Here is a 15872-nt window from a genome sequence, read left to right on the forward strand (position 1 = left end):
ACACAATTTCTCATGGATGTGTGGAAAGGTAGCTGGGTTAGTAGGTAGGTTGGTTGCATGTGTGGGTGGTTGACAGTCTGTGTGAGTGTGTTTGTACCTGCACACTTATTATCTTTATACAGTTCTAGGTAAAGGCCCATTTAAGTTGCTGACCTATAGAGAGAAAAATTTGCTATTGGCAGCCAATTGGACAAGTGGATTGGTCTTTCTGAAGAGGCTAGTATCCAGCACTGATGGTGTTGTGACACAATTCATGATGACTCCAGGAATCAGTAAATCTCGACCACATGGTAACACGCACATGTTAGCACATGTTCATACATACATACATACACACATACTGTACATACAGTCTGGTGACACATGTGAGAAATGAATTAAAGCTCTTTTATCACTGCTACTGGTTTTTGTTTTGGTTCGGATTTTTTTTCCTTTAATGTTGTCCAAACTATATACTATACACTATATTGAAAAAGGTTTGTGGACACCTGATCATAAGTATGGTAAGTGTTTTTTGAGCATCACATTCCACATTTAGTCCCAATATGATCTTATAATTCCCTCCACTCTTCTGGAAAGAAGTTTCTTTAGAATTTGGAGTTTGCTTGTGGACATTTGTGTTCATCAGCCACAGGGGTGTTACAAAATTCAGGTACTGTTGTAGATTAGGAGGCCTGGGGTGCAGTCAGTGTTCCAATTCATCACAAAGGTGTTCATGAGATCAGAGCTCTCAATCTCCAATCAATGTAATCCAGATCTTCATGGAGCTCATTTTGTGCACAGGGGCATTGCCATGCTAGAACAGGTTTGGGTTTCCAAGTTCAAGTAAACACAAAATTTTTATTATACCACATCTAAAGTCCTGTACAATTGAGTGCCTCCAGCTTTGTGGTAACATTTCGGAGAAGAACCACATATAGCAGGAAAGGTCAGGCGACATAATACTTTCGTCCATATAATGTATTTATCTAATTTTTATTAAATGTTTTATGTTTTTTTCTTTATTTATTAACTCAAAGTGTAGCAGATGTAACATCACCTAAGGCTGGGTAAATTTAGATGTTATTCATTTTTAATGAATAAACAATATAACTAAAGTTTTTTGAATCTGTATAACACAGTATCCCACCATTTGAATACAACATTTTCAGCAATAATTAAACTGATTTAATGTTTTTGTACTTTTTTGTTCTAGATTCATCATTAGTATCATTTGAAGCAGCAGACAGGCCAAATTATTTCCTCTTTGCAGAGCCCAGTGGCCACTTACGACTGCACAAGTGGGAAGACAGTAGGCAATTTTCTGATGCAGCAACATTTATACTGCACAGGGACACTTGGATCACTGGTTTTGATTCACTAGAGTCGCTTAAGTGGCCTGGATACTTTCTACACTACATGCTGTATAAATTGCAAATTCTGAAATACAGTCACTCAGCACAATATCGCAGAGCCACTCTCTTTAAACTGGCTGGTGAGTTAGTATCACATAAACAGTTTTTCATTAATGCACCCTAGTTCATTCTTATGCTGAATATTGTTTCTGACAGGCAGCACTACAGGCTACCCAATAAGTCCTCGGTGCCAATGGCGTTATGAATCTTGCATAAAACCGTGTTTTAGGACATGTAGCAATCCAGCAGCTATGAATTGTGTCACCAACCTGAAGTAAGAACACACAATCACCTTTATATGTTTTAAAGTGGTAACGTTAAAACATATATTTAACTTTATATGTTGTAAAGTATGTAAGTCTGGTGTTACCCTTTGTTTTATTTACTTTGCAGAGTTGAGGGATGTCTGCCCCAGTGTCCACCTCATATGGTTTTGGATGAGATGACTCAAAGATGTGTCTATTTGGAGGACTGTAAGATATAATGTTATTTACTGATATTTTATTTGCTAAACTCCTTACTAAAAACTCCTTACTAAAAATGTTAGTAATACCTGTATTAATTTGTCCATAAAATTGGTGTTTAGCATTTAACCAATGTATTTGAAAAAGTTGCTTTACTTGCCAGTAGTTATGAAGCTGGCTGTATGTTTCAATTTATTGATAAGTAAAGTTTTATTAAATTATTGAATGTGTTGTGTTTGTGTTCAGGTATTAAACCTCCAGACATCAGTTTAACAACTACTGCTGTCCCTGAATCCACTTTGGCTACAACAACTGTCTCGACCATTACATCAACAGACGCAACTGTCTTGACCATTGCATCAACAGACGCACCTGTCTCGACCATTGCATCAACAGACGGAACTGTCTCGACCATTGCATCAACAGAGGCCACTGTCCCGACCATTGCATCAACAGACGCAACTGTCTCAACAATTGCATCAACAGACGCAACTGTATCGACCATTGCATTAACAGAGGCAACTGTCTCGACCATTGCATCAACAGAGGCAATGGTCTCTACTGTTGTATCAACAGAGGCAACTGTTTCTACCATTGCATCAACAGAGGCACACAATAATACCATTAGTTATACTAAGTCTTCCTTTCCAGAACCAAGCAGTACAGCTTCTACAAATGTTACAAATGTTACAAATGTAACTACACACAGTTCAACCATTTTCTCGATGCCCAGCACTACCTCTACTACACCAATGTCAGATGAATCAATGAAGACATCTTTGTTTCCTTCTAAGTTGCTGGCTTCTACTACTAAAACCATTTCTGTGCCATTTACCAAAGTGTTAACACCAAATATCACAATGAATGCAACTTTAAGAACAACAGCAACACCATCATTATCTATTAGTACAAGTACCTCTGTAGCCTCTAGCATGGATTTATCAACTACCTTAGCCAAATTAATGACTAGGAGAAGTACTTCCCCCACTATACTAGCATTTACTACAGAAGGTACCAAGAAGACCACATTACAAACTCTCAAAGTACCCCCTGGTACAACCAGCATTGAACTTTCAAAAACTTCCACAGTTAAAAGTTCAACACCTCCTGGGATTTTACGAGCCAGTACTCAGACTGAACTATTTTCTGCTGAAACCTTTACATTAACAAAGTCACTTGCATTAGACTTAACTACATCTGTACCCTCAGCACATCCTAGTGTATCGGTCCCATTACAGACGCTTATTGTCATGCCACCTACAACAATTCCAAGACATTTCACAGAGTTAATCACATCAGTCAGTGATTTCAGCACACTAAAACCAACTATAATGAGTGGTACAAAAGAACCTTCAGTGGCACACACCAAATACAAAACCTTGCCTACTTCTTTGGTTGTGATGAAAACATCTACAACTCATCTCCCTGTGAAACCTAGAGAGACAACACAAACTGTGTCAAAGCAACCGCTGACTACCAAACCTAAATCAGACATAAACACCCCAACCCAAATCACAACTGTGCCTTCTATGGTCTCTACAGTCAGGGCAGTAAAAACCACAGCAACTACAACCTTGCAACCAATATCTATTCTCTATACTCCTCATGAATCCTGGTTACCTGGTGTCCAACCTTCTGATGAGACACACATAACCACATATTTGGGAATGAGCCAAACCTCCACTACAGGAACCAAATCCACTGATTCCATCTCACCAATTATATCTGAAAGCACAACTAAAGTTGTAGTGCCCACTCTGACAAGCCTCCTAATTCCATCTCTAACCACACACACTACAGTTCGTCCTTCAGCTATAGCACATGTAATACCAACATTACCACCTTCACAGATTTTGCCCACGCACATGACAACCACAAAAACTTCTCAGATGGTGAGCAATGGTACTTTACCTAAAGCTACCAAAGAAAGTTCCACAGAGGCGCATTTTGGTCCCCTTTCTTACTCATCTTCATCCTCTGCTCATGTCATAGAGAAAATCAGCACAATGAAGACACAAACTTCTATTTCATCTTCCACATCACCAGCTGAAAAAGCAAGAAAAACAACAGTTCAAGCTTATACACCAATGGTTATGTCAGCATCCACAGTTTTACCTCCAGCACAGATGACGGGTACAGCTGGAACATCCAAAACAGTTGAGTCTTACCCAAGAACAGAGACTGTGTTCACTTCTTACTTATCCAGTGACAGCTCTGTGCCAACTCAATTTCTTCCATACACTGACAAATATGAACCTTCTACTAATAAATCAATGCAAGCATGGTTTCTTACAACATCCACATCCAGACACAGAATGACCTCATCCACAGAGAGAGTGCCAACAATAGTAACTCCAAATATAATCTCAACTGTTTCACCAACTGCAGATAAAACATCCAGGAAAACCATAACAACACAAATTCCTCTTCAAATAGTCACTAAAAAGACAACAATTACAACCATGGACAAAATGTTAGCTACCACTGTTTCTTTGGAGAGAGCAAGGTCTGTTTCTCAAACAAGCTCTTCAATTCCATTGATATTTTCAACCATTTCTAGTACAAAGGCACCACTGCAAAAGACTGAAAATAGAACTTCTTTGGGCCCTACTACAATATCAGTCAGTGCAAGAATGTCAACCACTGCTTTAATGGCATCACCTTCTACAACTCCAGCTCCTACAAGAACAGTCTCCTTTACAACCTCCCCATCAGAACTGGTTGATGAGATGCCATCATCAAAACATTTAACAACAGACCAGATACCATCCCCAGATACCTCCAAATCTCCCAGCCCAGCTTTACGCATGACAACCGCCACTCCCTACATAACACAGACAAAACACTGGATAGCCCCAACAGAGAAGTTGTTTCATTTAACACCTACATTTTTGCCCACTTCAGGAAAGGATGGTAGTCCGAGCAAAGTCTGTATTGTGAGTAAAACAACTTTTTTTAAATTGACATACTATTAGTGTATAATATAATATCATAATATATAATATTTATCATCAAATTTTAATTATTTTGTTAATAACAAGGTAATTTCAACAAAAAAAAATCCATCTATAATGCAAAGTGTAATAACAGCTTCATTTGTAAGTACTGTTTTATATTGCTTTAACATAACTTTTTGGTGTGTTGTCATTGTCATATGTGTCACTGTAGCCCCCATACTCTGTGATAGTAGATGAGTGCACTAAGCTCATTTGTGTGAATGGTCAGCTGGTCTTTTTCAATAAGTCCCAGAGCTGCTCCTATGACTCCAGCCCTCCCAGCTGTGGTCTACTTGGCTTTGCTGTGCTGGTCAATGGAGACAAATGTTGCCCAAAGTGGAAGTGTCCATGTGAGTTTATACACGGCTATACACATAAGTAGAAGAGTACCTATATACTGATGACAGTGTTGCATGCTGATTTGAAGGTTACATTTTTAGCATCAATTTTTGTGTGTAGGTCGCTGTTCAGTGTTTCCAGACATAAATGTTATTACATTTGATGGGAACAGTGTAGCCCTTTACAAAGCAGCATCATACGTGGTGGCACAACTCATGAATGAGACTGTTACCATCCTGGTGCAGGAGTGCAACAGCTTGGACAGCACAGTGAGCTATACAATTTATATGCTTTTACAATTATTTTACAGTTATAATTAATATAAAAACATCTGAAAAGGTAAAACTTTTCACACATCTTCCCAACCATCAGCTACCAATCTTGCAACAACTAATCTTCTCAAAATACAGATGTATTTAATTTTAAACCTGATTATTCCTTCACAGGTTCTGAAATGGAAAACAACTCAAATATCAAGTCAGGAAATAAAGACCTATAAAGGAATAAAAAATAAACATTAAAATAATAATATAATTAAATATGCAAAGTTTGATAAAAAAATATTTAATTACGTTAAATTAAATTTATTGTTGAAAAAAATCAACCCTGAGGAAGGAATAAACTGGAAAATGTATCAAAATGTATGTCACAATTCTAAATGGAGTTGCTTAGTTTACAAATTCACAAAGAAATGTATAATCTTTACATTTGTTTTATTCACTAAATAATTCGAATGAAATGTGCATATACAGATGAATTGCACATAGCTAATTAGCTATTAAAATGTTACTTCTATTTGAATATATCCTATTTCAAACAGCTTAGCACAACACTAACTGTCTGTTAATGCATACCTATGCACAAATAATTTGCTTATTTTACTTTTTATATATAATTCTTAAATATTTAATTGGTTCTCTTTCACTGGTTCTCTACAGCTTGTCTGGAACTTTACTAACTTGTGTCTGGCAGCTCTAAACATTACGCATGATTCCAACCATGTGCTCATTAATCGCTTGCAGAGACAGGTGAGTGCTGGTTGATTGGTTGACTCACAAGTATTCATTTATCATTTAATATTGAATTAAAGCCCCAAGACAAATAAAAGTGCAGAAGGATTGCACAACATATTGTGATCTTTAGATTGTGAATTTATTTGTCTTTTTCTGACCATTTCACTGAATTATTTAGCATTGATATTCAATTAGCATTGAAATTTAAACACACTATTATAAAACTACTTGATTACTTTTGTCTTTCCATGTTGGTTTAAAATGCTTTACCAAAAATAATTTTCGCAAATTACATAAGTACAGTGTGCATCTGCAGATTATGATTTATCTAACTGATTTTTCCGCTACAGGTGATTTCAGTATGTAAGTAACTGTGTTAGGTTAAGTAACTAACTATAGCGTACATAAATTTGCACTGTTTATAAATGTTTACTCCAACATAGTCTCACACCAGACTTACACTATAAATTATGCCCAACTGAATTGTAATATGATTGATTATATATATATATTTTAGATTTCTAGATACTTGAAACTGTATGTTGAGTACTGATTCATTAATCTTGCTCTCTTACCACGATACTGAGCAAGACAAAACACTTAAAACTGTATAAAGAAATTAATTAGAGAATTGTTTTTTATAGGTATATTTGAACTCAAGATATGCGATGCCACGTTTAAAAAAGTATGGTTTTGAGGTTCTGGATACAGGAAACATGTATTTGATCTGGACTCCAGCTGGTTTGAAGATCCAATGGTTCCACAGCACAGGCATGATGGTGATTGAAACAGAGATTTATAGCAATAAGGTCTCCACCATGGGATTGTGTGGTATGCAGCAATCTCATTACAAAAATATATATGAATACTATTATTTCTTCAAATTATATTGCAATATACTGTAATTTGTACGTATGTTTGTCTATGTAGACTCCTTCCTATTCTTGTTTTCTCTGACATTATACACTAAAGTGCGCCTAGAAAAATGTGTATGTGTTGTGTCATGTTTACTGTATAATCTTCAGATGCTGAGCAGGATAAAGCAGTTACAGAAAAGGAATGAACATCTTTCTCTCTCTTTCTCTTTCTCTCTCTCTCTCTCTCTCTCTCTCTCTCTCTCTCTCTCTCTCTCTGTTTCATACAGGATGTTGTGATGGTAACTCACTAAATGATTTGATCTTACCTAATGGTACTGTGGTGGCTGATGGTGAAGATCCTGCTGTATTTATTGATAGCTGGCAGATTCCAAACACCACAAGTTATGTTAGTCAGAACCGGAGGAGGGAGGTTAATTGCTCTACCAGCGACTGTTCTGAATGCCTCAACATGCTCAACAACCTCACGTTCAGTGCCTGTCATACTTATGTATGCAAAATACACAACTTTAAGCCTTTAAACCTCTATAACCACTCAAAGTGAAATTTCTTGTTATAATATGCCTCTGCGTTTCTGTGTGTTTGTGTGTGTGTGTGTGTGTGTGTGTGTGTGTGTGTGTGTGTGTGTGTGTGTGTGTGTGTGTGTGTGAAGGTTCCACCAGCTACATTTTGTGAAATATGGGTACGAGATGCAGAGTATGTAAATAACCCTTGTGTGGCTCTTGCTGTATATGTTGCCTCCTGCTACAAATTTAACATTTGTATTGAGTGGAGAAGTCCGGACTACTGCCGTAAGTTTAAACTTACAAACACGAAGTGAGAGGAAAACCAAATGTGACAGAAAGAAAGAAACCAAAATAATTACTTTTGGTAGTTTTGAAAAAGTTATGCTGAATGTCTGCGTAAACATTTACAAAATGTAGTATGATAAATACTTAATTTTATGAATACTGTGGAATGCTAGTGGGTTCCTAGTTCAATGTGTAGGCTGGCCATGATATTTTGCTTTGTTTTGCTTTGTTCAGGCATTAAAACAAAAATAATAATCAGTGGTATAATTTAAATGTAAAACTAATGCATTTATAAATTCTGCAATTTGTCTTATCTGTTCTTTGTAGCATTTATATGTCCTGGGACATTGCAATACCAGGCATGTCTGTCAGCTTGCACAGCTCCTTCGTGTCCTAATAAGGACTTTGAGTTTGACACTGTTCAGTGTTCAGGCATATCTGAGGGATGCGTGTGTCCAGAGGGGACGTTACTTCACCTACCATACTCTGCACTCTGCATCTCACCTGTCAAGTGTGGTATGTTTTTTATTATTTATTTGTATAGCCGTTTTAACAATGGACATTTTCCCAAGCACTTTTCTCCCTTTTGTTTTTCTATTTCTCTGCATTGTAAAAAAAAAAAAATTAGGCTTAATGTTTTAACAACAAAGAAAGGGTCAACTTTATGATGTCAATGTTATAAGCAATTTTGTGGATTTAAATTTCTTTTACTTTTATTTGTGCAACAAACAAACAAATAGCCACAACAACGTATACATACATACATAAACCTCTGTGACATTCTGTGATTACCTTCCTCTAATGACAAGATGTGTTTAATACTGGGAATGTATTTATTTCTGCAGCCTGTACTGATAGTTCCGGAGTCCCCCGTGCCTTGGGCGAGGTATGGAGGGCGTCAGTGGATGGATGTTGCATGTATCAATGTGAGACTGATGGCATTGTGCCTGTAGAGTTTGAGTGCAGTGAAATTCCCCAGCCAGTCTGCACACGAGCAGGGGAGATTAGCATTAGCCTGGCAGATGACAACAGCTGCTGCCCCCAAAGAGTCTGTGGTCAGTTACATGCATTTTTATAATATTTTAAATACAGTTTCTGCAGACTAAATAATAAAATGTCTCTAGACCAATATAAAAAACACACAGGGACTAAACAGTAAAATTGTGTTCAGCCAAAAATATCCATCAATATTTTTGTAAGGAAAGCTCTTTAAATTATACAAAGGCAGATGTTTATGATTTTCAATTCCAAGAAGATTTTTAATTTCAAAGAAGAATTTATTCTTTTTATTTTATTTTTTGTGCCCTGATTTAGAAAATTATATAGCTTGTAAAACATTAAAACATTAATTGATTTAGAACATAATTATTGATTTAAATGACATATGAATATGTTTTTGGTTTTACAGTTTTTATCAGCTACTTTAGAGCATTTTTGAATAAATCTTAATATTTGCAAACCAGTAAGGATTTACACATTTACTGTACTGGAATTTTGTTCATTTTCTGGTTGTTTATCCAAGTTCAGAAATTGTAATTTTTTTGTTTTGCTCTGCCTGTTCATGCGATTCACCTTTGACCTTTTTAAGAGAACTAGTTTATCTGACATTGGTTTATCTGATGACATACACTTTTCTTCATTAGTGAAATTCAAGATTCATCTGCACAATTTATAAATGTATAAAGTTAAATAGAAATGTGAAGAAGATAAGCTTGACAGATGATGTCAACTGGTTTAACCATTTTACATACAATGAATTATGCAATGAACTGATGAATGAACTGTTTTGGGGGTTAAAACTATTTAGTGGAGAACCAGTATAATGCAGGTTAATCAACATGACATAAACAATGGATTATGAAGGTAACAGGAGACAATTGTACACAATCAGTTAGATGAATGTACCAAAGCATTTGCAGTTTGTTCTCAAATCAATGCTACATTTTTTTTATGATGCGCATAACTAACTGTCCGCATGATGTGGAGGCTGAACAAGTAGTTTTGAGAATTTTTTATATAATTTTATTTTATCTGAAAAATGCTCCAAATGAACTGAGACAAATAGAGTGTTTCTCAGATCAGAAAATAAATGTTCTACTTATTTACCCTCCACATCATGTAGTCACTTGTAGACCCCCAAAACATCTCAGCACCAGTTCCCTGCATAAGTCATTGAATGCAAAATTGTTCAGCCAGTTGTGATTATCTGTAAAGCTTAAATTTCTAATACATTTTTTTTTGTAAATGTGTCTTGAATTGTTGAATTCTGCAGATAAAAAGTAAATGTCACTAATGAAGGCGAGTGTATCAACCGATTATCAACCAGTTTTCTAAAATAGGTGAATTTCGTAAATCGTCAATTGCAGATATAAGTCAGAGCAAAACACCTAATTACAGTTTCTGAAAATGGATAAAAAACAGGAAATTACCAAACTCCAGAACAGTACAGTAGAAGTCTAAATCTTGTCCAGTCTCTTGCAATCAATATAATCAAATATGCAATAAAAAAATGGATTTGTACTGTTGAAATTCATAGATACTGTACAGAAGAAATTGAGTTCAATTCATTTTTATTTGTATAGCACTTTTAACAATGGACATTGTCTCAAAGCAGCTTTACACAGAAATTCAGCCCTGTGGATTTTCAGTCACTGTAATCTAAACTGTAGTTTGTATAAGGAAATAAGATGAAACTGACAACATGACAATATGACTAAACATTGTGGCAATCTTGTTTGTGAACAATAACAAAACGTATTCTGATGGCAATGAGTTCATTGACAAAAAAATAGGATTCCCAAAAAGGATTTTTGGAAAAGTACAGGCTTTTGCAAGTAAAATTTTGCTGGTTGTACAAATTGTTAAGAGAATGCAATTTCTGGTTTACAAATATTAAGGATGATTCAAGAAATGCTCCAAAGCAGCTGAGAAAAACTGTTAAATATGGACACTAATATGCAATCTGATTCATTTCACCTGCAAGGTTTTTGTGGATGCATTATGTAATGCAAAATGTTTTAGGTTACTGAAAAACTGATATAGTAACAAAATAGACAATCCAAATCTCTTGAATATAAGACATTTCAAAGGGATAGAAATTTACATCTTAATTAGTCAGCTCATTTTAAGAGGAATTGTGTTTCGTTTTTTACTGTGTAGTAACTATTATATAAGCTGTAATATCATCATGATGAGTTTTGACATAATCCTATTGTAAATTCTTTATAAAAGATTAATGAAATATTTCTGGTTATGCCGCTATGTACAGTTCAGATAAAGATTTACCATATTTTCGAAGCATGTAACCAGAATGTCTTCAAACTGTTACCCAAAATAAATAAGTAGAACTTACTTGTGGTCTTTGATTTTTCAGTGTGTAATCAGAGTGCATGTGAAACCAATCTGATGGACTGTAAATTTGGACAGAAGATGGTATCATATTTTAGACAAGACTCATGCTGTCCAACATACACCTGTGGTGAGATTAGCATAATACATTTGGTTGTGTGTGTGTGTGTGTGTGTGTGTGTGTGTGTGTGTGTGTGTGTGTGTGTGTGTGTGTGTGCATGCAAATACAGTAACAGTACTTTCTCTGTAGAGTGTGATCCTGACCAGTGTGTGCTAGATTTTCCTGTGTGTCGAGAGGATCAGACACTAATTGCTACTCGCACAGAAGGAAGCTGCTGCCTGGCACACATTTGCAGTGAGTCATTGTTCTGGATATGTTACTTTTTAAACCAGAGGCAGAGAACATATGACAATTGGAAGGCACGTCATCATTCTCCAAAAAATGTTGATGTTTATTCTTTGGTTTGTGTGTTTACCACAGTGTGTGATATATGTTCAGAGGTGGTTCCAGAGTGTGTAGATGGAGAACTACTTACTGTGGATTCAAACAGTACAGATCGTTGCTGTCCAATATATCACTGCTGTAAGTAATTTCTCCCACCTTACACTTTGTTAGACACTGACACAGAACACAGTATATAAAAATAGATGTGCTTAGTTATTAGAGTGTGTGTGCGCACAGTGTGTGAGCCTTCCAGATGTTCAGTCCCCACATGTCCAGAGGGAATGGTTGCTGTCTCTACTAGGGTTCTAGGGCAATGCTGTCCATTACAGGAATGCAGTAAGTAATCTGTTTATTCTAATCATATACAGTGGGTCTGTGTGTGCGCGTGTGCGTGTGCGTGTGTGTGCGTGAATGACTGTTACAGACAAATTTTAGGAGATTTTTCACAGTTGGCACAATTGGCTCAAGCTCTCTCACAGACAAGGTCTTTCTCATGCACATTCAAAAATCAATCTTGAAACTGTTTTTACACTAAAATCTGTCTCACATTCCGTCCAAAGTTAAATGTTTGATAGTGTGTTAAAATGGTTTAATTATGTGTTAGAGAACATGACTGTGTGTGAAAAATATATGATGGTGTGTTATATTATATTTATCTATTATCTCTACCTTTATATTATGTGTAGAGAGTATGGCAGTTTGAGAGTATGATAGTACATGTGATAGAGTATGTGTGTGTGTTAATAGTGTGTGTAAAAAAGTGTGATATTATGTTTGATGCATGACTGAGAAAGCATGATAGTGTGAGATAGTTTGACAGGGTTTAGGGTTAAACACTGTCAAATAAAGCTCTCTCACACACTATCGAACCTCTTTCACACACTATCATATTCTCACGTACACTGTCATTCTGTCTTACACACTCTTTCATAGTCTCACTCACAATATACTTACACTATACGTACTCTGGCACTGTCTCTCAACACACTGCCAAACTCTCATGCACACTATCGTACTCACACTCTTAGACCTTTCTTAAGGGAGATATGTGCATGGGAAAACATTACAGTGTATTTGTGAGAGATATGATAGTGTATGCAAAAACCTTTATAGCATATGAGAGAGAAATTGTGTGTGTGGGTGTGCATGAATTTGTTACAGGCACACAACTATAAGTATGTGAAAACCCAATAGTCAATCTTTTTTATTTCAGAATGTGCATGTGAGAGAATCCCTCAGCCTAATTGTGCCCTGGTAAGACAATCTATCCCACTTATTATTTGGGTTTACTTGCTGTTTTGTTGGCTTAATTGTTCTCATATTCTCATTGCTTCAACTTGCAGATTAACTAGTTCTCTCACCCAAGGAAAAGCAACTTTTTTTGTAATTCTTAAGTGACAGACTATTATTTTTCCTGCCTAATATACTACTTAAAAGAAGCTAAAACAAATATTTTGGGTGCAATATAATTTCTCGCTTTGTTATCCATCTATACTTGGTAAGAAAAAAAAAGGTTTTCTCAATGTTTATCTCTCAAGGGTTTCAGGCTTAGTGAGTGTGAAGGCCAATGGATATATATTAACATAATTTTCAAGCTTGTCAATTAATTCTGTAGGTGCCTCATGTCCTGTCCTGTACAGTATATGTAGACACTGTCATCATTGAATAGACTGCATAGATTCGGGTAGAAATTATTTTTAATAGGAAGGCCTTTCACATAATTGACTGATTGAAAAGCGCATAGTCTGCATAGTTCAGCATGCACTGTAAAAAAGTGCAGGGAACCAACCCCAGCCATTAGGGTTGTACAAGCCTTAGTGCCGGTCCCAAGCCCGGATAAATGGGGAGGGTTGGGTTAGGAAGGGCATCCAGCGTAAAAACATGTGCCAAATCAAACATGCGGATGATCCGCTGTGGCGACCCCTAATGGGAGAAGCCGAAAGAAAGTTTTATAAATAAAATATTTATAATATTTGAATAATGTGAGCATATTAATACTATGCATGTATTTTAGTCCACGACAAAAAACTTATGGAATTATGCAACAACATTAAAAGTATCCATTAAATTGGTACTTCAAATCACATCTCAGCAGATGACAGCAGCAGCACACATTCATGTGCAAATTAAACTAGTAAAGGGATTCTCACTGCATCAGCAACTACAGTACACAGTTACTGTTTTTATATAAAGCACCATGCAGCATAACATAAATATAAAAAAAATGTGACTTTAACACAGGCTCTACTTACTGTCCTACACAATTGTAACCCACAAAACTCTTTTTTTCTTGATTTTACAATAAAATACTGGCAGCAGGTTTGCCAGCAACCTACTGTTATTTTTATTTTTTTTAATTTACAGAATTTTACTGTTAAAATAAATTTTATAATTGTCAAAGAGTGTTGAAGTAACACTGAAGCAGTGATGAAGTTAATGAGATAATAAAGTGACTGACAGTGTTGGGCAACGTTATTTTTAAAAGTAACGCATTACAATATTGAGTAACTCCCCAAAAAAGTAACTAATTACGTTACTTAGTTACTTTTTATGGAAAGTAACGCATTATATTACTTTTGCGATACTTGTATCTCTTTCACGCCTTACAGGTGTAACAGGTGTAATATAGATAATTGCCATTAAGAAATAAGTTATATTAGGGCAAAAGACATGTGTGGGCTGCACACCGGTGATGTGGAGGGAGAACATACCTCTCGCTGTCATCTCGTAAAACTTTATGCAATTCCGTAAATATGACCTCGTCCTCGTCTACATCATTCTCTGCTTCATCATCAGCTTGAAACATTCTGAACGCTTTTACAAAGTTCACGCTATTATCAGTGACCGTGGCAGTTTATCTTCCCACAAAGAGCAAATGAGCTGTGAATTTGGTCTCTTTCTCCGCTGTGATGGCATCGTACATGTGTCTCCCACGGAAAACTTTTATTCTGAGCAGTCCACAGAGCTGCAGAGGTGAAAAGTCGGCAAAAGTTTTCTATATTTCTGTCTCCATTTCCATATATTTAACATTATACACACACACACACACACACACACACACACACATCTATAGTGCTGTGCTTTGCATGCAGATTTTTTTTTTTTTTAAGTGGTATTTTTTGCAGTTGACAAGAGCTTTTCACCAACACATAATCTACACTTAACCATTATTCCTTTCTCCTTTTTCTCCACTATTTCAAAATAATAAGAATACTTCCATCACAGTAATGTAATGCTCTGGTTTGCCATCTCCGCTTCTGACCAGCTTCTGTTCCCGCGTATGAGTGCGCGATTCTACGTGACTACGTTCATTTTAATTCAGTATTTATTTTTTTATGCAAAATAATTTAACAGAAAAGTAACTCGCATTAGTTTTTAAAAAAAGTAACTCAGATATTAATGTGTAAATTTATAAAGTAACGCGTTACTTTACTCGTTACTCCAGAAAAGTAATATTATTACGTAACGCACGTTACTTGTAACGCGTTACCCCCAACACTGGTGACTGACTAAATGAGGATTGAGTGTTAGTGATAAACACCTGTGAACAAGCAGAATCTCTGAAGGTAAGAGAAACAAGAGCGAGAAACACAACTTACAGCCAAAGCCAAAGATGAATTTAACTGAAAATAAAACACATAAAATATCGTATGATCTCAGCAGAGGAAACAACCCCCAAAACAGCATTACCAGCTTGACTTATTACTAACCAGTGTGACTTTATTTCTGTCATATGTATCATAGCTTCTTCTTCTTCTTTTTGGCTGCTCCCATTAGAGGTCGCCACAACGGCTCATCCGTGTCCATACTACTCTGTCCTCTACATCTGTCTCTTTCCAACCAACTACCTGCAAGTCTTTCCTCACCACATCCATAAACCTCTTTCTTTGTCCCCTCCTCTTTTCCTTCTTCCTGGTGGCTCCATCCTCAGCATTCTCCTACAGATGTACTTCATGTAAATGTCTAATGTCCTCTGCAAATGTCCAAACCATCTTAATCGAGCCTCTCTTACTTTGTCCCTAAAATGTCCTACATGTGCTGTCCATCTAATAAACTAGTTTCTAATCCTGTCCATCCTGTCCATCATTCCAATCCAGCTCCACCGCCTGTCTTTTACTCAATATCACTGTCTCTAAACTGTACAACATCGCAAATCTCACCACAGTTCTATGAACTTTCACTTTTACTCTTGCAGATACCCTTCTAT

General features: G+C 36.2%; 1 protein-coding gene across 1 annotated transcript in view; it reads left to right on the forward strand.

Annotated features, from left to right (window-relative positions):
- otog (otogelin) overlaps nt 1-15872 on the forward strand; it is a 94190-nt gene that overhangs the window by 59421 nt on the left and 18897 nt on the right. Inside the window, exons 29-46 of the mRNA XM_046840871.1 lie at nt 123-290; nt 1196-1474; nt 1551-1668; nt 1788-1867; nt 2105-4794; nt 5027-5204; nt 5314-5462; nt 6132-6221; nt 6851-7037; nt 7351-7571; nt 7734-7872; nt 8200-8388; nt 8718-8927; nt 11246-11350; nt 11471-11575; nt 11702-11803; nt 11903-12001; nt 12879-12919. Of these exons, the coding sequence (XP_046696827.1) occupies nt 123-290; nt 1196-1474; nt 1551-1668; nt 1788-1867; nt 2105-4794; nt 5027-5204; nt 5314-5462; nt 6132-6221; nt 6851-7037; nt 7351-7571; nt 7734-7872; nt 8200-8388; nt 8718-8927; nt 11246-11350; nt 11471-11575; nt 11702-11803; nt 11903-12001; nt 12879-12919 (5150 nt within the window). The remainder of the gene's footprint in view (nt 1-122; nt 291-1195; nt 1475-1550; nt 1669-1787; nt 1868-2104; nt 4795-5026; nt 5205-5313; nt 5463-6131; nt 6222-6850; nt 7038-7350; nt 7572-7733; nt 7873-8199; nt 8389-8717; nt 8928-11245; nt 11351-11470; nt 11576-11701; nt 11804-11902; nt 12002-12878; nt 12920-15872) is intronic.

This window comes from Silurus meridionalis, chromosome 26 (assembly GCF_014805685.1).
Source record: "Silurus meridionalis isolate SWU-2019-XX chromosome 26, ASM1480568v1, whole genome shotgun sequence".
Lineage (NCBI taxonomy): Eukaryota > Metazoa > Chordata > Actinopteri > Siluriformes > Siluridae > Silurus > Silurus meridionalis.